The sequence below is a fragment of the Phoenix dactylifera genome, unplaced genomic scaffold (genome assembly GCF_009389715.1).
Source record: "Phoenix dactylifera cultivar Barhee BC4 unplaced genomic scaffold, palm_55x_up_171113_PBpolish2nd_filt_p 000263F, whole genome shotgun sequence".
Lineage (NCBI taxonomy): Eukaryota > Viridiplantae > Streptophyta > Magnoliopsida > Arecales > Arecaceae > Phoenix > Phoenix dactylifera.
Genome location: NW_024067753.1, coordinates 487,852 through 511,741, shown reverse-complemented (window position 1 = coordinate 511,741; position 23,890 = coordinate 487,852). Strand labels below are relative to the sequence as shown.

At 37.3% G+C, this 23,890-nt stretch overlaps 2 protein-coding genes and 1 long non-coding RNA gene across 3 annotated transcripts; 2 read left to right on the top strand and 1 right to left on the bottom strand.

Moving 5' to 3' along the window:
- Positions 1-451: 451 nt before the first annotated feature.
- LOC103723955 (heat stress transcription factor A-5-like) lies at positions 452-2,498 on the top strand. The gene is made up of 2 exons (XM_008815054.4): positions 452-835; positions 940-2,498. The coding sequence occupies exons 1-2, from the start codon at positions 623-625 to the stop codon at positions 2,134-2,136; spliced, it is 1,410 nt and encodes a 469-aa protein (XP_008813276.2). The 5' UTR covers positions 452-622; the 3' UTR covers positions 2,137-2,498.
- Positions 2,499-11,775: 9,277 nt separating this feature from the next.
- On the top strand, positions 11,776-12,525 carry LOC103723954 (protein RALF-like 33). Its single transcript, XM_008815053.4, has one exon. It carries the CDS (start codon positions 11,990-11,992, stop codon positions 12,341-12,343), a length of 354 nt encoding a protein of 117 aa, XP_008813275.1. The 5' UTR covers positions 11,776-11,989; the 3' UTR covers positions 12,344-12,525.
- Positions 12,526-21,337: 8,812 nt separating this feature from the next.
- On the bottom strand, positions 21,338-22,397 carry LOC120105339. Its single transcript, XR_005507719.1, has 2 exons — positions 22,327-22,397; positions 21,338-21,514 (listed from the first exon to the last, which is right to left on the bottom strand). It is a non-coding gene; the product is annotated as an uncharacterized LOC120105339 (long non-coding RNA).
- Positions 22,398-23,890: the final 1,493 nt, after the last annotated feature.

Below are 23,890 nucleotides of genomic sequence, written 5' to 3'. Positions count from 1 at the left end.
CTATGTTTCATGAAAAAGAAAAATCCATTGGGGACGTAGAAAAGTTACTTTTCGATTTTTTTTTCCACTACTATTCTTAAAGCCATCAAAATATATGAATAAGGTCTTTTTTTAATTAAAGCTATAATAGATATTTCACATAATTTTCTAAAAAAAATAGATGCTCAATCAAACATAAGCCACTCTGTAATGTGTTACTTTTCTATTGTCAACTAAAATGTCAAAATTATTTTCGCAGGCATTATATTTCTATAAATTAGCTTTTCAAAAAAAAAAATTCAGTAAAAAAAAAATATCTTACGAACCAAATGAGTCATAAATACTGATATTATTAATATTTATTGTATATTAAGTAATAAATTTTATGATGGATGAGGATTTTTAAATGGTGCAGGGAGAGATCTGTATAGGTTGAGCCTCTGTTTTGATGGTCCTAAACTGGATTTAGCTGAAATGGAATACTAGCCTCCATTAATCGACCCTGTCTATCCTCCTCTTCCCTCGTCCCCTCTCGCCCAGAAGTCTTCACCAACTCTTCTTTTCCCGCTCCGGCACCACCCAGACGAAGAAGCGCCGATAGAACGAACCATAGGTCGTGGAAAAAGGAAAAACCTAGAAACCGATGGAAGGCGGCGGCGGCGGCGGCGGCCCTGCTCCTTTCCTTCTGAAGACCTACGACATGGTAGATGACTCCTCCACCGACGACATCGTCTCCTGGGGCCCCGCTAAGACCAGCTTCGTCGTCTGGAATCCCCCCGACTTCTCTGCCCGCCTCCTCCCCGCCTACTTCAAGCACAACAACTTCTCCAGCTTCATCCGCCAGCTCAATACCTACGTGACTCTCAAAACCCTAGCTCAATCTCGGATTAGGGTCGTTGTTATTGTTTCTCTGGTAGAATTTGATCTATAATTGAAGTCAAAATTTGATCTTGATGATAGGGCTTTCGGAAGATCGACCCGGAGCGGTGGGAGTTCGCTAACGAGGACTTCATCAAGGGGCACAAGCATTTGCTCAAGAACATCCACCGCCGCAAGCCCATCCACAGCCACAGCCATCCCCCAGGCTCGCTGGTCGACTCCGAGCGGGCGGCGCTGGAGGAGGAGATCGAGAGGCTCACGCGGGAGAGGGCCGCCCTCCAGGCCGACCTGTACCGCTTCAAGCAGCAGCAGACCGGGACCAAGATCCAGCTCGACGACCTCGAGCGCCGGCTGGTTGAGATGGAGCAGCGGCAGCTCAAGATGATTGCTTTCTTGCAGAGGGCCGTCCAGAAACCCCGGTTCGTGGAGAATCTCGCGAAGATGGTTACGTCGTCGTCGTTGTCGGTGGATTTCAAAGCAATTCATAAGAAAAGGCGGTTGCCGGGGACAGGGTTTTGCCAAGAGGCTCCGGAGAATAGTTTGTATGATGATCATAGCAGCACTTCGAAGCCTGACATCGGGCATGGATTCCATACCGATTTCTGTCATAAGCTGAAATTGGAGTTGTGCCCAGCTATTTCGGATGGTAATTTGGTCACTGTGAGCTCTCAGAGCTCCCATGAAGATAATGGGAGCCCGCACATGAAGCAACCTGAGTGCGGCCTCATTAGAACGGAAAACCTTCCTTTGTCGCCACAGCCACTTGATCTTTCGGATACAGGGGCATCTCTATGTCCTGCGAAGAATTTATGGTTTCCAGGAGCAGTTGATGAGGGGGATGGGCACTTTCCATGTCATTTGAATCTCACTCTTGCTTCGTCTTCAATGCAGTTGGACAGTAATCAGTATTCGAGTAGAAATTCAAACTCGGCCGATCACAGAGTTCACAATGCCTGCGAATTGAGGGAAGCTGAGATGAGTAGGGATGACAGTCTTGGTCAAGCTGCTGGGAACATCCAAAGTACTTCTGCCGATGCAAAAGCTGCCTCTCTGCAAGAGGTTACCCCATGTAGTAATCAAGAACCTAAGGCTCCTCAAGGAAGAACAAATGATGCGTTCTGGGAGAAATTCCTAACCGAAAGGCCAGGCCCTTCAGACACTGAAGAGGCAAGCTCAAGTTTCAGAGAAAATCCTGGTGATGCGGAACAGGAAGGGAGGAAGCCAGACAATGAGAACATATGGAGAAACAGAAAAGATATGGAGCAGCTTACTCTCTGAGTTGCTCATACAGCAGTCTCTTATGTGGTTTGGTGCTGCAAGATACATGTATGATTTCACAACCAACATCCCTGCACTAACTATCTGCTGTTGTGGCATAAATGTTTCATCTGATATATGCTGATCATGATCCACTGTTCTATACCAGTGTACATGAATATGACAGTAGATTAATGCTCAATGAGTTGGCTTTTTAGTGCAAATCAACAGAAATAATTGTGTTGATAAATGCTGCTACTCATCTCAAAGCATTTGCTTGCATATATTTGTTAAAAATTGATAAAGAACACTATGTATAGCTGTGGACTAAATTGACTAATTTAATTGGTTGAGTGAATGGCCAGTGGATTTCTTTTACATAATTTATACATGTTTGCATTTACTTGACATGAACCTTGCTTTTGTCTTTCTACTGCAGTTGTATTCTTTTCATGATCGGTCATTATACTTGGCATTTCTTGTTTTTCCAATAGCTTTCTGAAAAAATATATCAAGTTCATATATTTGTGAAAACAGAGCTTATGAGTGAAAATTCTCAACAAACATGACAAAATTTTAATGTTCTTGTGACCTTTGAAGAATATTTCTAGAAACACTGGAGATAAAACAAGGTGCTGTGCCATAATCAAGTGAAGGGAGAAACTTTTTACCGTGTTGTCCCAAAGAATAGCAATGGTTGCGTCTATAGTCATTAACTTTCTAATGATGCTTTATATAAAGGAAAAGATGATTTTTCTAATTTTCTCTTTATTTTCCCTGTTTTTATCTTGTAGCAATATGTATGACTTTGGCATCTTGTTCAGATTAAGCAGTTCCATTCTCATCTTTTCTGTGGTTTTGGGTTTCATTTGTGGTACCACTTATATAAGTTAATGCTGATATATAACATAAATGCTAAAAACAAATATAAGATTTTAAGATAAATTGTGGTTGAAGACGATAAATGCTGATATATAACATTAACATCTATAAGTGGTACTACAAATGAAACCCAAAACCACGGAAAATCTTAAGATTTTAAAATCAAATATAATCTTTTTATCCAAGTGTATGGTTGAGATAAACTGATAGATAAACTCAATTGTAGGATTTTAAGAGAACATGTTGAGATAAACTGATAAGACAAACTGATTTTAAACTACAAATTAAATCTTAAATAGCAATCATAATATTAACTAGTTTTATAATGCTAATCAATTGCTTTCTTCCTGGGGCAAAACTGATAGACCTGTCAACACATGATGATGCAAAAAATGTAAAAAACAAACATTTATGTTATTTGTGCCATTTGAGCTTCATTACTGCCCTTTCTGCTTTTCCTTTGTTTTCATCATGAGCTATAAAAAATAAATAACTGATAGATAGGGAAAGTCTGAAGACAATTTGAGTAACAGGACCATGAAGCTTAAGTAAAAAGGATGGGAAACACAAGTAACATGAAAGAAATAAAATAATCAGGACAGGTAAAAAATCCATATCAGAGGTATAACCCAGATTTTAATAGAAAAATCAAGTGATACATATGTATGTATGCATGCATGCTGGGAGCCTGGCACAAATATATGTACACACAAAGTGATGTAGGACCAATTGGAGGTTATAAACAATGCATGGAAGGACTTGAAGGGTTTGGAAAACTAGGATATGGGTCAAAAAATCATCTTGCTGTCCTGTTACAGAAAACAGCACAGAAAAAGGTGTTTTTTTGGCAATTATAAAATTTAACAATGGCCTAAAATTTTCTGTCTTAGGCTTTTGAATGAGGTATAGGTGCAAAAAACAACTATCTAAAGAAGGCTTGTCTGGTGTTGATAGTATGTGGTAGTCCTATATCATAAATCTAAATCACAGATTTTATATTTGTGTAAAAAATAAGAGTAAAGTTATTTCTAGAAAATCCAAAACATTGATAATATTACCCAAATTCAAAAGTAATAGAAGAGAGGTCAAGAGGAAAGGAGGGGGATTTTGTGTATATGTGTGTAGATAGAGAGAGAGCGAGAATGAGAGCAAGAGAGGAAAAGGGAGGCCAAACCTAGCCCCAAGAAATCCTTTCTTTTTTTCAGACTAAATCACATACAATACCTTCTGGTGGCCAGCCATTGGGTCTTTTTTTAATTTTTTTCACTTGTTTTACAAGTAAACTAGTTTTATAAATAACCAAGTAACTGATTTCCATATGGAAGCCAAAAACTTACCTAAATGTCAAATGTGGAGTCCCATGTAACCCTAGATAGAAAGACACCAAAAACAGTAAAAATCAAATTCCAATGAATGCATTACATATCCAACCGAAGATATGCCTAAAGTATGACACTTGCACATAATTCTGCTTAAAACAGGACTTGAAGACCTACTCTCAAAATTATCTAAATAAAAGTTCCAATAAATACAATAAAATCAAGGGTCAACTACCTTTTGCTTTGCCATCACAAGTATATATGCATAATATGTATAGATATATGTATATATGTAAACACAAATACACCTATATATATGCATACATATACATATATATGTATGTATGTATATGTATGATGTAAAAGCTTATGCGTATGTATATGAGGTGGACTAGGATCCTGTTGACCAAATCTGAAGTTGGTTTTGGTCTATTGTGACCGGACAATAGGGATCTAACATTCATGATCCGAGCCATTAAATATGATCTACCTATAAACTACTTGCAGACAAAAAATGATGAGACTTGGAGACCCCTAGCTTCTGAATTGAATGGCAAGCATTATATTATGTTATTTAAATTGTCCATTTGTTACTATTGGATACGTAGGTTTGGGGTCTCCAAAGTACATAATTTTTGGTTTGGAATCAGTTTAGTGGTAGTAAATCACATCTAACAGCTCAAACTATCAATGTCGGGCCCCTATCATTCAGTCAAGACTGACCGGATCTAACTTCAAATGGAGTCGTTTGAATCCCAGATCACCTCTATAAACATACATAATGTGTACATATACATATATGTATGCATGTTTAAGTATATGTATATGTACACATACATATGCACACATATATACCTAAGATGCATATATTTGCACATATACATAAGACACTTATACACAAATATACATAAGACACATATACACAAATATACATTAGAGACACGCATATATATACACATCCCATACATAAATGTCTGTACATATATAAGACTTACACACATATATACATATCAAAGCATGTGTATACATACATATGTGTATGTTTGTGCGTATTTAACGTATGCATAGTGTGTGTGTATAAGAATCTCCATTTTTGACATTGTCCGGAGTCCAAGGTTCACCGTACCGGTACCGAACCCCGTACCGGTGCTGCACTAGTATAGGCGTACCGAGTGTCGGTACGGTATGCGGTACGTCAGACATACCGACATTGGCGTACCGATACCGGTACCCATTGGTACGGGTACAGTACGTCCGGTACCGACCGGTACAGCATACCATAGTCCGGACTATCTTGCTGGAACAGTTAGCTAAGAGGAACTACTATGGGTGTGGGCAGGGTGGGTGGTTGTAAGATCCATACCTGGGAGAACTCAGCATACAATGTTAAATTTGTTGTAGTTTACAAAGAGACACCACTTTAAAGCAATCATTTCACTTTCCTTTAAAAACTAATGTTGTTTATTTATTCATAAAGGTGAGAAAGGTACGCATACCTTCATTGTGCGGGTTAAAGGCAATTAGTAAACACAATAGAGAGCTTAGGTTTGGAGACAAGCTAGCTAGTTGGTTATCTTTTCAGAAAAACTGATTTTGTTGAACAGTATGATGTTCATCAGCTGTTGGTGCATTTAGGGTTGAATCTTGATGGAGATGCAAGAGCTGATTTTCAGGAACAAGGACTGGGTTAAAGGGTCAATGAGGAGGAGGCATTCAGGAATTGATTTTCCTCTAGTGTTGAGGAAGTCATACTACTAAAATAGGATCATAGTTTGCTTAATTGTGAAGCATGGAGGATAGAATTTGCTAAATGTTTAGAATGGGCTGAGAAAGATTTTGGAGGTTTCAAATCTAATAGATTGGAAAAGAGAAGTTATAAGGATTGTGTCAAGACACTACAGCCTCAAGGAGTCATAAAGATTTTGAAATGTAAACATTTTGTCCTAAAACTTGGCTTTTGAATAACATTGTCTTTGTAGGACAGTGTTTACGTGGACTCTTGGATAACTCTGAAAAACCATGTTTGATACGTATCCAAATGGATACATGTCAGACACTTGGTTACTTACGAAACTTTTACATCCAAAGCTTTTAGAGATTTGTGGAGAGCTAGGCTCTACCAACACTTTATTGAACCCTGCTTTTTGATGTTAGGAGTGAGCATTTGTTCTTTTAAAAATTGATTAAATTTAGGATGTCGATATTAAAATAAACTTGAAAAATGTTATTTTTCTCATATGCTCAAGTTATTTGGAGGTTTGGATGAGAAACATGCATGTTGAAAGGCCTTGAAGACAATATCTTTTGATCTATTTATGAAGTTATAAATATATATTATTAGTTAGAATTATATCCTGTCTTATGTATCTCCATATCACCATTTTATCCTCTTATTTGTTAAGACACATGGATGCATGTCTGATTTGATTCTTGTGACTGTGTTCATGCAAGACTGTCATGGGAAGGTTGGATTTCGAGAATGTGAATAGTTTTTCATCAGTATAAAACATCTCCTTCTTTATGTTTGCATCTGGAAAACTCTTTGGCATGTAATAAGTTGGGTGGTGTTTCCCAAAAGAATAATTACTAGCACTAAACTTGATGTGGCTTGTTAACAAGAAAACTACTTGGAAGTGGTAAACCAGAACGTGTAGAATCATTTGTCTGCTGGAAATTTAATATACCACATCAAAATCTGTAAATTTTGGTGCAGTTAGCATGGTGTGAGATGTTGAGGCCAAGGTTAGAATTTATTTTAACATTATATTTCATAATCATGTTGGCTTCGTGAGAAAGGGAGTATGTTAGATAGAAAGAGTGTTTTTGAAGGACGATCATGTTGAGTTTTGCATTTGTTCATGGACCAAATGGTTTGGCAATTGATTGTGATGGGAGTTGGATTAATGCAAAAGAGGCAGGCGAAGGTTTTCTTTTATTCATTAGTAAAAGTTTCATTTATATAGCAAGACGGGAGTAAGATAGTTGTAGAAGAAATAAATCAATAAATTAGGATGATAAGGTGACGACTAACCATAATGTTAGTCAAGAAACAATGCAGGTAGAAAGATTAAAAAATTGCAAATTTGCAAGAGCCCAACCTGAAACAGCAAATTTTCATCGTATCAATGCTAAGGTTTCTGAGGCCAGTCCTTGAGATTTGAAGATAATGCCAGTTCAAAAACTCTCTTAGGCTTTTGTACCTCTCCTCTAAATTCAACTTTACCATATGTTATAGGCTGCATGATATCTTCAGGCAATCCTTATTCAAAATGTTGTTACCATTATAGATGATGATAGCATTCATAGTAGAAGGAAAGTATATGAAGGAGATCGAAAGTGTTGCTTGTTTTCCAATGATGTTACTTTTTTTTTTGGATAATCCTATGATGTTACTTTGAAACTATGAAGCATGGATATGGATATGGGATACAAATACAACACAATATGATATCAAGTGTGATTGGATGATGTTACAAAGCGCCGCTTTTTGGGGAACATGAATGGACCAATTCAAAAGCCTCTTAGGAGAGAGAAGATATTTATTGGAGAAGATTTAAATGAACACTTGGTAAATTATACTATAAGTTTTGAAAGAGTGCATGAAAGTTATGGTTTCAGCGATAGAAAGGTGAAAGGAAATGCCATTTTGGAGTTTGCGGCTAACACTTGCTCTAGAAAGGACTCAGTTGGTAACTTTAAATTTAAGCATAATACTAGTCAAACATATTTCTTCCTTGCTAGAAAGATTAATTGAGTTTTATATAAATATTATAAAGTTATACCAGCTGAAAGTTTAACTAGCTAACATACAATGGTAGTTTTGTATGTGTGTATTAGTAAATTAAAGAAAAAAACTTAAAAAAAGGGAATTCAAGGACTCGGCAGTGGAATTTGCAAGGAGAGAAAGCTATGAATTTTAAGGATAAAATGTGAGAAGGCTATAAGTTTTAAAGATAAAATGTTGAAGGAAGAAAATAGGATCTAGAAAGAGAAATAAATACCATACGGAAAGAGATGGCTAATAATATTAGAAAAGTGGCTACAAAGATATTAGGAGAATCGAAAAGAAAAGTGCTATCTACTAAAGAGACTTGGTGGTAGAATGAGAAAGTTCAATTGATGGTCAAAACTCAAAGAAATTGCTATAGAAAATTAGCTAATGTAAGAATAGAGAAGCATATTAAAACTATAATGTGGCTATGAAAGAATTTAAGCATTACCGTATGAGAGGCTAGATTCGAAGCATATGAACAATTATATCATTAGTTAGAAACTAAGGATGAAGAGAAAGATATCTATAATATTGCAACATCAAGAGGAAGGAAATTAGAGATGTGACTCAAGTTCAAAGGATCAGAGATAAAAATTAAAAAAAAACTGAGGAGGATGAGAATAGAGAAAGATTGAGGAGCTAGTTTGATAAGTTATTCAATGAAAGTTATGCAGCCCATTAACCATAGAAATATTAAGTATATATGTAAACATAGAGTATCTGAGATAAAGGTAGTTATAAAAAAGATGAAAATAGAAAAAATGATTGGACTTAATGGAATTCCTATGAAGATTTGGAGGTGTTTAGGTAATGTGGAAGTAATTTAGTTAACTAATTTGTTAAATAAGATTTTAAGACTAAAAAGATGCCTCATAAATGGAGGAAGAGTAGTATAGTATTGATTTATAAGAGTAAAGGTGATATTTAAAACTATTCTAACTATTGTGGTATTGAACTCATGAGTTATATATGAAACTTCCACGGGAGCGATTGAGAACAGATGAAGGTGTGGTATAAAAATATTAGAGCACAAAGAAGGTTGACTGTGGAAATTATTTTTCACTTTCATAGGTTAATGGAGAAATATAAAGAAAGAGATAAGATCTTCATATGATTTTTATTTATTTAAGAAAAAAGCATATAATAAAGTCTCTAGACAAGTCTTAAGTGGCTGTTAGAAAAGAAAGAAGCTTTTGTTAGTTATATTAATAAGATCAAGAACATGTTAATGAAGTAATTAGTAGTGTAAGAACTACTGGTAGTAATACTAGTCAATTTCCAATAATGAATGTCTACGCTAAGAGCCTACTTTAAGTTCTTACCTTTTTACGCTAGTTATGGACAAGCTTGCTAGGCATATTCAAGACAATATTCATTAATACATGCTATTTATGAATGATATAGTTTTAAAAGATAAAACTAATGTTGAGTTAATCATAAGTTGGAATTATGGAGAAGTGCATTAGACTCCAAGGGCTTCAAATTAAGTAGGACCGAGATAGAAATACATGGATTATACTCTCAGTAAAATTAAAAATAGAAATGAATGTGGAGTGAAAATTGATGATTATGAAGTTTCAAAGAGGAATTATTTTCAGTATTTAGGATGCATTATTTATAAGAAATGAATGATTGAAGAGGATGCTATCCCTAGTATTAAAATATAATGGATAAAATGAAGAAGTTCAATTAGGATATTATGTGATTGTAGAATATTAGCCAAGTTAAAAGAGAAAATTTTATAAGACAACCATACAACCAGCTATATTTCATGATAGAGAATGTTGGACAGTTAGAAAACATTTTTGCATGAGATGAATTTTGCCAAAATATTGAGATGGTTGTGTGGTAATACAGAAAAAGATAGAATAAGAAATAATGTTATTCGTAAAAAGGTAAAGACAGTACCACTTAGAATAAAGTGAGAGAAGAATGACTTAAATGATTTGGACATGTACAATGTAGACCAAAAGATGCACTAGTATGAAAATTATATAAAATAAAGTAATAAGGAATAAAAATCACTACATTTTTCAGAAAGTATGGTTCTAAACATAATAGAATGGAGAAAAAAGATTTATATAGTCGACCCCAACTAGTTTGGGATTAAGGCTTAGCTGGGTTGAGTTGAGTTTTATAAATTTTAAATTACAATAAAAATATTGTAAAATGACTATCACAACAATTTGCTTTAAAAAAATACCACAGATAACATGAATAGGAATTTGTTAAGACAAAATCAGCATTTTATCTTATTTTTTCTTTTATGCTTACAAAAGAACAGGTCGGTATGTGCATAGACATGTGCGTATATATGTGTGTGTGCGCGCGCATGTATCCATATGTGTGTACATATAATCGAGCCAAGTTTCAGATTTTAGGTGTGAATTTATCTAAACCTAAATGTAATTTAGAACGCAACCTCATTCAAATTATTTAGCTCAACTTTCATATGCAAATCTCATATTTTGGGTTGATTTCAACCAAGTTAGATGGTTATCAGTCTGCATTGACGCCCTTGAGTGAAGTTATTCAGAGTTTTCCTTGCTTTAGTCTATCATATATTCTACTATTAAACTCAAAACTCTTAGGCATCCCCTTTTTGAAGCTCCGATTAATTCGGTTGCAAAATTTATTTTCCGATAACACTCTAGATGTGCACTTCCATTCAACTTTTCCTCCCTATTAGACTCTAGTTATAGGTGAACACATGATTGCACATGAAAAGGATAACCTGACAATGGGATGGTAGTCAAGACTTTATTTGAATGTTGCTTGAAGGTTGGATAATATAAAGTTATCCAGCTAACTAGCTAAGCACCACTCAAAAAGTGGTGACTACATTTATTCAATCAACATGAAGAAAATGTACTCTCTTTCTCCTTTTTCTCCTTAGGTACTTGTTTTTGCTTTTTTTCATAAATTTATCCCTCTAATCATGGGATACCAACCAAAATCAATTGTTAAAGTACTTCAATTGGTGGTTAGTTATTCGTCGTCCAATATGCAACCCAAAAGTGATGAGAAAAAACGATATTTTGCACTTATTTTTCGATATAAAAAGAGTTCCTGATAAAAGACAAATCAAATAAAAATAAACTAAAAGTTTGAAGATAGAAGAGATGGAAACTAGATAGTTATACAAGGGTTAAAATCATATGATAGAGAATTAGACTATGCTTTCTTAAAAAGCAAATTGCACAAATTTAAATTTTTTTAATTATCAACAGGATCATAGCCTGCCATCATTTCTCACGTGGATGGCACGTGCATCAAGTGCTAGTTAACACACAACAATAAATCCTGCGCTTTCCCCATCAAAATGGGGTTGGAGCAGACAGAAAGGACGATCCAAGATCGTGTTGTTGGGGGAAATGGGTCGACTTAGAACGTGTAGTGCTTCCTCCAGCCCTTATCAGCCGCTGCCATTCTGATTTCTGACGTACCTCTCATTGCCTTGGATTTCTTACTGCCCTGAGCCTCTCTGTAAGTACTCTTAAGTAGCCCAACAAAACAACCAATTAGGCTAAGCTAAACATTTTAGTTCGCATCCAATTTGATGTCTTTGGAGAATAGGAACACTTTGGGCTTTTAGCTTGAGGAAGGAGATTCCATTCCTTCACACATTTACCCCATCATGATGCCTTAACCATAAGGAAAGTTCTCAGAGCACGCTTAAGCAGCTCCAGAGGCTAACACAACAATGGCACTGTTGACATAATAAAAGCTTGTGGCTCTGGTGGACCTGGTGATTGGTCCTTGTCACTCACCACACAACCAAAGCAAGTTGGAACTTTCCGACATTACATTGAAGGCCTCAGAGAGAGAGAGAGAGAGAGAGAGGGAGAGAGATCCAGAAAGAGGAAGAAGAAAAGCAGGGAGAGATCTCCAGCAAGAGGAGATGGCAAAGCCTGCCATGAGTCCCACCCTGAAGAAGAGTATGATCTCAGTGGCAATGCTGCTCCTCTTTGCCTCAAGGAAGAGCATTGGAGGGGATGTGGTGGTGAAGATGGGGTGCTCTGGGAAATTAGGGGACTGCCTTTGGGAGAAAGGAAAGGAGATGGAGATGGAGTCGGAGACTAGCAGAAGAGTATTATGGGCTGCCCACAAGAAGTACATCAGCTATGAGGCTCTCAAGAGGGATGTGGTGCCTTGCTCCAAGCCTGGGGTTCCCTACTACAACTGCCGTGCCCTTCCCAAGGCCAGTCCCTACAGTAGGGGCTGCGAAGCCATCTCAGAGTGCAGGGGAGGATAAATCTAATGATTCATGGAGAAACTGAGAGGAAGTTGATTCTCTTGTGTTTCTTCTGCTTTGCTTGGAATGTAATAAGTTATTATGGTAGTGTAATCATGTTTTTACTCATTTTCTCAAGAATCATGATCATATATTTTTTTAAGTTTGATTCGCAGACATAATCTCAAGCATGATCTTTATGATGTCTGGTTTTGGATTTCATTTTTGACAATGGCTTCCAATCATGATACATTGCTGGCATGGTCTTGAGTCGAGTGGAGTACAGCTGTTTGCAAAGAGAGATTCCCCTGAAGGAGTGGAACAAAGCCAAACAGCACACCACTGAGCCAACTCTGGGAGATCTCATATCCAGCCAAAATAATCGTACTCATGGCAATGGCATCCTTCAAAGCATGTGAGCCTTGGACCCAAATGTAGCTAGATGCCTAATCAATTACAATTCATCATGCATCATTATTTTGAACTTAAGACCTGGTTGGATTAATGTCAAATTCAGCTAAGTTGGACTTCTGCAGTCAAAATTTCCTGGATAAATTAACTCGAATTAGATCCTCAAAAACCCCTCTTATTTAAGTCCAAATTATTCTAGTTTTTGACAGATTACTGGATTTCTGGTTATAAGTCTAAGTTGTTTTAGCATTTGCAATGGATTGGCTGAATCTGTTGGTTTAATAGGTTGGCTCAGTATTCACATTGACAAAATCATGCTTTGTCATATGCACCTTTCAAAATATTGATGTTTTTGCAATCCGACAGAGAAAGAAACTTGTTGTTTGAGGATTTTGGCTGCACGTTGGTTTAGCAATGGAGCAGCCTGGCCTAAGTAGCTCGAAAGGGTGAAGGCTCTGGAATCGAGCTCAAGATTTAGAGCCTTAGGTCCATGAAAACCAAAAATTTAGGGGCCTTGTGAATTGAGGGATGGGACGAGCTAAACGAAAAGCAAATGGGGCTAAAAGGAAAGACCCTTGGAATTTTAACTAAAAATTAGAAAAATATATATTATTAAATTCATATATGTGGCTTTTCCTATTTTAAAGCCAAGACAAATCTTAAATCAACTAAGAATTTTTAAAATATTTCTCCATCAATACTATGACTCTTCGTTAAATCCAAAAACCATGCGAAGATTTTTTAAAAATGATTTGAACTCAAGAATAATTTTATTTTACAACTTCAAGCCCGATTTTTGACTCCTATGATGACCATATTAGCTAGAAGTTATAATAGGAAACTTCGAAATTTGAACCTCCATGCCCTAAATAGATATGTAAAACTAAAGTTATGCCTCTAGTAAGGCAGTTGACTCGAAAGTCTAGAAATTAACAATCTTAATCCTTGTAGAGAATTTAATTTGCATCAACAGGACTGAGTTTTAATCCTATCATGCTGCATTAACACCCATCACTGTAAATTAACATGCAGGTTTGTTTCTAGCTCTTGCTCCTACATATTGATGCTTAATGTTGTCTTTACAAATTCACGTCCTTAAGAATGATCATAGCGTTTCTCTTAGATCAATTTCTAATGATGGAATGAACTTTAATGTAAAATATGTCTAGTGTGAAAATTAGATAATAATATTTCTAAATATGTTTTGAAAACTAATAATATGATTAGATGATGAGTATTTGATGGTTCTAATGTTTTCCTTTGAGAGTACTCTCTTAGGGCACATTTGGTGTTTCTTCTAAAAACCAAAGCTAAAATTGTAATAAGTTCGTCTACAACCTATAAAGTAAAATAGTATGTTCTAAAAAAATTGTTATTTAGTACCTGAGGAGTGCTGCTTTGAGAAGTAGAAGTCAAAAAAATATTTTTGGAAAAGTTAAAAAACTGACTTCTAACTTCTCTGAAAAGTGCTGCCATTTGACAATTTCCACTTGTTCTAGTCGCTTCTTTGATGGCAATAGAAGTTTAAGTTAACAATGGAAGACCTCAAATAGAAGTTGAAAGTTTAGTAAGTTGCACATGAAGAAGCTTTTACACTTGGTTAGACTTGGATTCTGTAACACCATAACTTACATACTATTCTTTCTTAAATATTAAAATTGAAAAGCTTGTACACGAATTGAAGTACACATGTTTGCAAATGTCCACTTAAATTTAAAACGTGGAGGCTTGACCTTATTGTCTATTTAAAGGTTGATATGGTGTATATTTGTCAACCTGATCTCAATCTTGGCCAAGATACTTGACCTTGGTATTGTCTAAAGTGCTTGACCTTAGGTTAACCGAAGTAACATTCTGGCCGAACCGAGCAACGAAGAAGAGCCACGTATCTCCCATTTAAGTCTATTTAAAGAAAGTTAATCCCCATTAAGAGTATGGCCAGTGGCAGTTCTGCTAGCTCGGCCATTATTGCATAATTGGAAAGGTTGTTACAACATGCGTGACCTAGCAGCCGTTATCGAGTAGTTAAGACACGTCCTACTAATCTTGATAATGGACGCCAACCCTTTCCTATATAAGGAGACAAATGAAGTACCTTTAGGCAAGTTCTTTTCTCCATTCTCTCTCCTAAACTTCTACATCTCTCTCGAACTCTTCCTATTTTTCTAAAATATATTAGACTTAAGCATTGGAGGGTACCCCATCGAACAAACCGGCAAGAGGACCTCTTTTCCTATTTTCAGATTGACCAAGTGTCATTCTGCTCGAGCTCAAGTTCATTTGTTATCAGTAGCTTTCATCAACTCTCCAGCCTATCTTCCAAGCTCGGCGCTTCGATACCCACCTCAAGTCTTCACCTTGGTCAATTACTGACCTCGGCTCTTCAATTCGAATTCTAGGGGCAACACATTGGTACTAAAGGAAGGGTCATTGATCCCTATTTGGAAGCTTGAGAGATATCTGAGTTTTTAGCCATGAAGTTGAGAAGGACTCAAGATGCACCTACTGCTTCTCAATGGGAGGTTCACCCCAAATTTGATGCCACCCAATAGAGTCTTCAACAAGCACCTCCACCTCAGCATCCATTAGCAGCACTTGCCATCACTACCGAATAGTCTAATCTGCACATGCAGTAGGTGCAAACATTAACAACAGCTATCCAAAGCCTGCAGCACGTGATAGCCAACCAAGAGTGAGTAAATGAGCCGAATCCATCTCTAGCTCCAGTTCCGTCCAGCCATCATTCTCATCCTCAGAGTCTAGGACAAACACAATAGAGTTATCATTCTTGACCAAGAAGTCTTAAGTGAGATGACAAACATCATTCTCCTAGCCCATACTTCGCAAAGATTCTACTCCGGGTCACTCCTCCCCTCTTCAATCAGAAAGAATTTTCAGGTGGAAAGCCGACCTCAATCGGAAGATCAAGGAGATAGATCGTCAGATTGAAGCTCTAAGAGAGAGAACTTCCAAGCTCGAGGATGACCTGGACTTCACTTTGGAGCCATCTTTTTCGTCAAAGATTATGGAGGAACCGCTTCTATCTCAATTCAAAATGCACCAACTAGAGTCATACGATGGCACCTCGAATTCTTTGGATTATCTGGAGAGTTTCAAAGCTCTCATGATGCTTCAAGGTTCTACCGGCACTGTGTTGTACCGAGTGATCCCTGCTATGCTCTAAAAGGTGGCTTAATTATGTTATTCGGTCCTTCAGCTGGGCTCTATTCTTTTATTTGAGTAGCTCCACCGACTATTTACAGCCTATTTCATCAGCAGCAGGAGGAAGGCTGGGGTTCTGAGACACATTTTGTTGTGAAGCAAAGGGAGGGAAAGTCCCTTAGAGACTTTGTTAGCCGTTTCAGTGTGGCTATGTTGTAGATTTGCAATTTGAACCAATCGGTCTCGATATCCACTATGAAGAGCGAACTGAGACTATCCCATTTCTTTTTTTCCTTGGAGAAAAAGTTTCCCAAAGACATCGTCAAGCTTCTCACCTGAGTTGGGAAGTACAAAAATGCCAAGGAGGTGATGGCAACTCGATGCAAGTCAGTCGAGGATAAAACCGAAAAAAAGAATAAGAGAAGCAAGAAAAAAATGGATGAGCCAAAGAGGAAGTCCTAAAGAGATGAAGGAAGCTTGCGCCGGCCGAAGAGTCTATCTCGAAAGTTTGAGAGATATACATCTCTCAATACACTTAGGGCCCAAATTCTTATGAAGATCAAAAGCTAAAGCTATGTGAAGTGGCCTCGAAGGATGAAGGCATTGGAAAATAAGAGGGATAAGAGAAAATATAATGAGTTTCATCAAGACCACGGCCATGACACCAGAGAGTGTCTTCAATTGAAGGACGAGATCAAGGCCCTAATCCGACAAGGGCACCTTAATCGTTGCGTTAATGATTAGTAAGATCAAGATGGAGCTAATCAGGACTAGCCAATAGTAAGAGTGATAATGCCATCTCTAGAGGCCTTGGCTGGTGGTTTCAGCTTGTCAAGGACCCATGGTCAAGACAGCCAAGCAGAGAATGCAACACCAAAGTGATAACAAATTTGGAAAGTCATCTCTTTCACCGATGCTAATTTGAAGGGAGTTCAAACCCTACATGATGATGTTATAATTTTTCTTACCATTGCAAATTATGATATAAGAAAAAATTTAGTAGATAATGAAAGTTTGACAAATTTATTATTCTATGATACCTTTCAAAAGGTGAAGTTGCCTATAGAATAGGCTGAAGAGACTTGACTCTCCTCATCATTTTTTTGGGAGATCCTATTCCTATAGAAGGCATCATCAATCTTTCAGTCACTGCTAGACATGAACCTCAACAAGCAACTACGAAGCTAGATATCTGGTGGTTAAAGTCCCCTCTGCTTGCAATATAATTTTAGGTTGGTCTGGTTAAATACCTTCCAAGCTATAGTGTCGACCTACTACTTGTTGATAAGATTCTCTAGAAAGCATGGAGTTAGCGAAGTCCAAGGTGATCAAACCATGGCTCGACAGTGTTACATGGCAACACTCCTAGGAAACAACCATTATCGAAACACTCTCTATTGAAAGCTTGAACATTTGGGACGAGTTGAATGAACGGCGAGGAGAACCAATTGAGGAGATCATTCCTATTTGTCTCAATGAAGGTGATGTGAGCTAAATAGTTCAGATCAGCTCACAGCTAGACGAAATGATCCAAACTCAGCTCACAACTAGACGAAATGATCCTCATCAGCTTGCTTCAAGTCAATGCATATGTCTACGCCTGGTCGGCCTCTAACATGCTAAGTATAAGTCCTTGTTGTTCACAAGCTCAATGTAGACCCAACGCTCTAACCTATGCGGTGAAAGAAGAGGAGCTGTACCCTGGAGAGACAATAGATGATTGACGGAGAGGTTGAAAGCTTCTAAACGATAGCTTTATCCACAAGGTCAACTATCTTTATTGGCAAGTATCTTGGTGAAGAAGGCCAATGGAAAATGGCAGCTCGATCAAGCTGGACTTGGCAAGACTTGAATATACCTAAATCATATTATATATATACTCTCACCACAAATAGGACAAGCAAATTCATAAAATAAATATAATAAAATTTTGAGAATAAGAAATATTTTCTTAAAAATAAAAAGTATCAATTTTATTCCTTAAATTAGTTTCCACCAATATTTTGATAAGTTTTTCAATATTAATGCTTATAATTTATACTTTTCTAAGAATAAGTATTACAAATATCATTGTTTACAAGATGAAAATTAGCTAATAAGGATTTATCTAGCCTCGGCATAGTGTTCCTTGATCATGCAAGTAACAATGTTTAGTTTGTACAAACTCCAGATTCATTTCAAAAGAATTTCACATTATCTTATATTTTTTCTAATTATATATAAGCTAGGGGTGTTAATGAGCAATTGGAGCTTAGCATATGAGAAAAGCTAGAATCAAGCTTTTAGTTTGAAGCTAATCAAACCAAACTTGAACCAACAAACAAGCTCATGGCCCTAGCTCGATCAAGTTCAAGTCAGCAAGTATCTAAATCATATTATATACATACATACATACATTCTTACATTGGTGTATTCTTTTATTTTTTGGATTAGTTTAATGTTAAGTTAGAGCCGAAACAACCTTGGAACTAATTTTGAGAGCAAGAACCGAGCTCACACTTAGCTCGAACCAAGCTTGATTTAGTCTTGGGTTGATTTCATTTTGAATTAGGATTATCAAGCTGATCAAGTAGGCTCATATCCAATTCTATTCAAAATTAAGCTCAAATTGAGCTCAAAATAATGATAAACAAATCAAGCTCGATCTTGAAATTTAAGCTCAAAATTAATTTCAAACCAAGGTTGATTGTACAGAAGGTTGATCAAGCTCAACTCGATTATACCCTTAGTATGAGCCTCTCGGTTTCCAACTATATAGAGCACTCCCTAACTTTTTTATATAGATTAAAGGGGCAAAACTACTATATTAAGGAGAATGCTTAGAGGTAGGTCATGCAAAGTCCAATTTTGTAGTCTGAAGCCATAATTCATCTGCTGCTTTTCCCTTGAGCATCCTTTCTGGAAGGGGGAAAAAAGTTGGGGGGTTAAAATACTTGAGTTCCTTTTTTCCATACTCCACTAGATTGTCGAAGCCAACATAACTAGTTAATTCTTTCAATCTCCACACTCCCAAGCAAGAAATTAAAGAACCATGCCATCCCACTAACTTCATCTTTATTTTGGAAATTTCCAAATTTTCATGTGAACTAAAATCTCATGTCCATCTATATATATATATATATATATATATATATATATATATATATATATATTTATATATATATAGTCCACACACACACGCATATATATATATATATATATAGCCATGTCTGTCTCTTTCCCAAATTTGCTTCAAATATCTTTTTCCACCACCTGTTGGCCGGCCTAATATGACCAGCTACAGATCTTAAATTCATAGACAGCTCTAGGTCTTAGGATTGGGGGATGCATTAGTTGACTGGATCAAGCTCTTTTAGTGGAATAGATTATGATTTCAGTTTAGAGGTTATATAACGAATTTTTTCAGAAGTTATCTGTGGATTAGGATGAAATGCTATTAGATCTCGATTAATATTTTTCACCTATTATCCAAGTTTGTTAATGGTCCTACAAACATTTTCGGAGAAGGGGACAAGCTGCAGATTTCATGACCGGTTTAGCAAATTTTGTTCATGATGACATGGTTTGGACCTCGGTTTTTCCCTCTAGGTTGGATGTTCAGTGTTCTTGTACAAGCCCATTCCTCAGGTTCTACTAATTTCTTTAGATTGTGAATAAGCCGAAGTCCTTGGCCCACTAAAATAGGGGGGAAAAAGAAAAGAAAAGAAAAGCTATTAGAGCTCGAAGAAAATTTGTACTAATGGGAGTTTAAGGTGTTTGAAGTTTGAAAGAAGTCTGGCCATGCAAAAATATTTCAATATATTGTTAATATATAATAAAGAAAAAGTAAAAGAAAATTTTAAAAGAAAAAAATAAAAGTAAGCCATGTGGTGACACAGTCATAGTGGTATTTGTGATCTCTGAGTTTAGGAAAGCAATTTAGATAGATAGGAACTATTAAAATAGAGGATAACGCTAAGTTTATTCAATAATCTCCCTAAAATGGGAGTTTACACCCATTTTGCAACTTTTTTTGCCTGCTGATGTATAGGGCATTCAGTTTTTGAGACTGCAACTTTGTTTCTGGTTTGCCAGCTTTTGTACGCAAAAAAAAAAAAAGGTTTTTTTAAAAAAAAATTACTATTAGTATTTCAATGAGTTGGAGGCTTTCAATTTAACAATCTTAGCACAATAAATTTCCAACCATTTCCCTTCATATAGTGGTAAAAATTATCGAGATTTATCAAGATTTGAGGTAGCTTCTGTATAGCAATAAATTTATTGTCGTGGTAAATATTATCAATTGATAAATTTTGTGATGATTTTAGATCTGATTTTGATTTTATTGGTGTCATATTATGTTTGTGTCATAACTATCCATATTCTCTTTGATCTCCTCCAAAATGAGCCATTGAATATGTGAATGGATGCAATCCCAAGGTACAGGCATCAAATGTTATCCATGCACCTATAAGCAAGCGTGCTTGCAAGGAACCAAATGCCATGAATAAAAATAATATGGGGCAGGCACTACAGAATATCTTATAGGATGGAGCTCTTATTTTACCATATTTTTTCTAGCACCTATCTTAAAGAAAAAAAATCAAAAGTCAAATAATAATAAAACTTCTGCAATTGATAGAGTCTGTCAATCTCATAATTTTAAAAAAACCAAATGTAAAATGATTAATTGCTTGGTGTGTATTATTTGGCCATATAGTGTATACTGATAAAAAACATGCTCTGAAAATTATGTATCGACTTACTTGAAAGTGTGTACTGAATCACTACTAGGTGTGTATCAAATAAGCTTGCAGTATGTATCAGAAAGTATACGAGTGTGTATCACTGATCATCTATTATGTATTGGTGAATATGATATTCTGAAAACTGTGTATTAATTTACTTAGAAGTATGTATTAGGTTGCTAGATGACTAATTTGTTAAATGTGTATCATCTAACCGTATATTGTGTACTAGTAATACCAAATTCTATATTAATTTACCTAAATGTATGTATTGACTTGATAAATAACTAATTTACTTGGTGTATATTACTTGGTCATGTAGTATGTACTGCAATTTCTTTTCTTTTTTTTGGTTTTATTTTAATCGTGGAACTGACGATTCCATTAGTAGAAATAATCTATGACTTTCAGATTTTTTTCTCTAAAGATACACACTAAAAAAATATAAGAAAATAGAAAGCTCGCCCCATATATTTTTTCTTTCGTGTCTGCCCATATGATTTTTGTTCAAATGGGTTAATTCCATTAAGGCTCAGGAAAAAGAAGGCATTCCCCACCTAATTGTTAATTCCATCTACAGTACTAGGTTATCAATCCACATACTGTCACGCCCCGAACCCACCTCCGGCACGTGACCAGCCGCATGAGCCCTAGAGCAATGCCCTAAAGATCATGCAAGGCCTAAGATAAACAACAATTCCAATAATTCCATAAATGCCAAAATTAATGATTAATAAAATTAAATCAAATCCAACCAAAATGTACTGATTTATTACATAATTTTCCAATGTCCATAAACAAAAGATAGATTAACTCCTATCTATCCAGCAATCAGACTCCATGCTGATCTCATTTCTCGTCCCACCCATTGATCTCTACAAATCCAGTGCCTCTGAAAAAGAAAGTAAATGTAGTATGAGCTTTTCCAGCCCAGTAAGAATCCCAACAGCCACACACAGTAATTATGATAAAATGATCAAAACATCAAAATAATATCATTTCATCAAAACATCAATAAATGTCATTTCATCTTTTCAAAAGCTCAACAACAACAAGTGTATATAATCAGTACATATACACAAATCCTTTTTAGGCTCAACAAACAACAAATATGTAAATAACCATTTTGTATACATAAATCCCTTTTTCACATTTCGTGATTCATTCACGTAATACCATGATTCCCAAGTCTTCAGACTTTTTACTTCTGGCGTTGGACTAACCAAGTTCATGACCCAGTCCAAGACTGCACAAATCCCACGCATAAGCTCGTGGCAGCTATCCCACGCGTAAGCCCGTGGAGGCTATCCTACGCATAAGCTCGTAGAGGCTATCCCACGCGTAAGCCCGTGGAGGCTATCCTACGCATAAGCTCGTAGAGGCTATCCCACGCATAAGCTCGTGGCAGCTATCCTACGCATAAGCTCGTAGAGGCTATCTCATGACAAGGTTAGTCCAATCCATTTTACATGTCTAGTTTTACATGTTTAATCACATTTCAATCACGTCACATATTTTCATAATTTCTCAAAAATATGTTATTCCTTCCCAATTTAATTATTTCAATACTTTCATAATAAACAAAATGCACACCTCATAGTGTCATACAAGCTCAAAAACAAATAGCAACATACTGATAAAATATATCCAACTATAAATCCAATATATGTATAAATAGAAGTGCTCAGATGTAGGGATCCTTACAGAGATTGTAGATTGACTCAAACATAGATCCGAATCACAACCTACACGCTGGGGTGCTGAGTCCCCTGATCAAAATCTTCTGGCACCGCCGACTCTTCCTCTACAACATTAATTACAAATCACAAACTAAATTATTTAATATTTAGATATTCTAAACCATAATTTACATCTACTATGGGGTCCATCACCAGGCCCCCAAACATCTCAATCCCTCCAGATCTAGGACAGTCGGGGTGGCCCGACTCCCACCTTGTACCACCGGCCCACGTCGTCGCCAGTCGTGGCCGCTGCCACGCCGGCGATGATGGCCGGTCCCAGTAAACAGACCAACATAAAGGGATGATTCCTCTCTCTTCATGGTTGGGAATACATCTCCCCTTCCCCATTTCTTGGCCCAAGGGCAGCAGCCGCCACCTGCCCAATCCTCGGCCACCACTGGCCGAACCATCGTCGGCCGCCTCTGCTGCAGTCGCCGGCGATGGTGGCCGGCGAAAGAAAGAGAGGAGAGAAGATCCCTCTTCTTCTCCTTCCCTTAAAACCGAAAGGGTCCTCTCCCCCTTTCCTGCATTATTGACAGAAGGCAAGCATCCTCACAGCCACCGTGATGGTGGCTCGGCTCCCCCCCCCACCCGACAGCAGCCATGGTGGCCCACGACCACCGCCGCCGTCGCCGCCGGTGGCCATCCGACGAGGGGAAGAGGAGGAGAGGTTGGGATCCCGAGGAAGAGGACCTCGGATCCACCCTCCCTCATCACATACACAGCCTAGAAAACCCTCTCCGACCTTCATACGAACCCGACCAGCCCCACCGCCATGCATCTCGGCCATCCCGGCGGCCGGCGGTGGCCAAAAATTGGAAAGAAGAGGCCGAAACAGGGGTACCCTGTTTCGGGCTCTTCTCCGACGATTCACCGGCCAACACTTTACCCATGCCACCCAAAATCCAGAAAATAAAACACAAAGGAAGGATTACCTCGGTCCGGCGGGGCGTTCCGGCGAGAAATCGGAGAAGGGTCTTGGGTTTTCACGCATGGATCCGAGACTTCTTCTCCCGATTTGTGGGGGATCTTCACCGAGGGAGGGAAAAGCTTCCGGCTTCCTCCGCGGCCGGCCGGTTCCTCCCTCCGGCGCTCGTCTCTCCGGCGATCCCCTCTAATGCCGCCGCTGCCCCCTTTTTTTTGTTGTGTGTGTGTGTGTTTCTTCTCCCACGATCGTGCCCTAGGCACGATCGTATATGGTGGATGGGCCCGGTCTTTTCGGGCTGGCCCGTCCACCCCTCTTTTTTTTTTCCTTTTCTGGGGTATTACATACTCTCCCCCTTAAAAGAATTTCGTCCTCGAAATTAACTTACTTGAAGCCTCAAACTTTAAAAAAATATGCATCCATTATATCATCCCTAAGATCTCAAATAGTCTTCCTCTTGGAGTACCTACTCACAAGATTTTGACATACAAAAATCACAGCATCTCAAACCTTGATCATTTCTATTTACCACACGTAGTAAGTTCTTTTGATCTCCTTCAAAAAAATTCCAAACTCCCAACTTTGGATTAAAATGCCATAA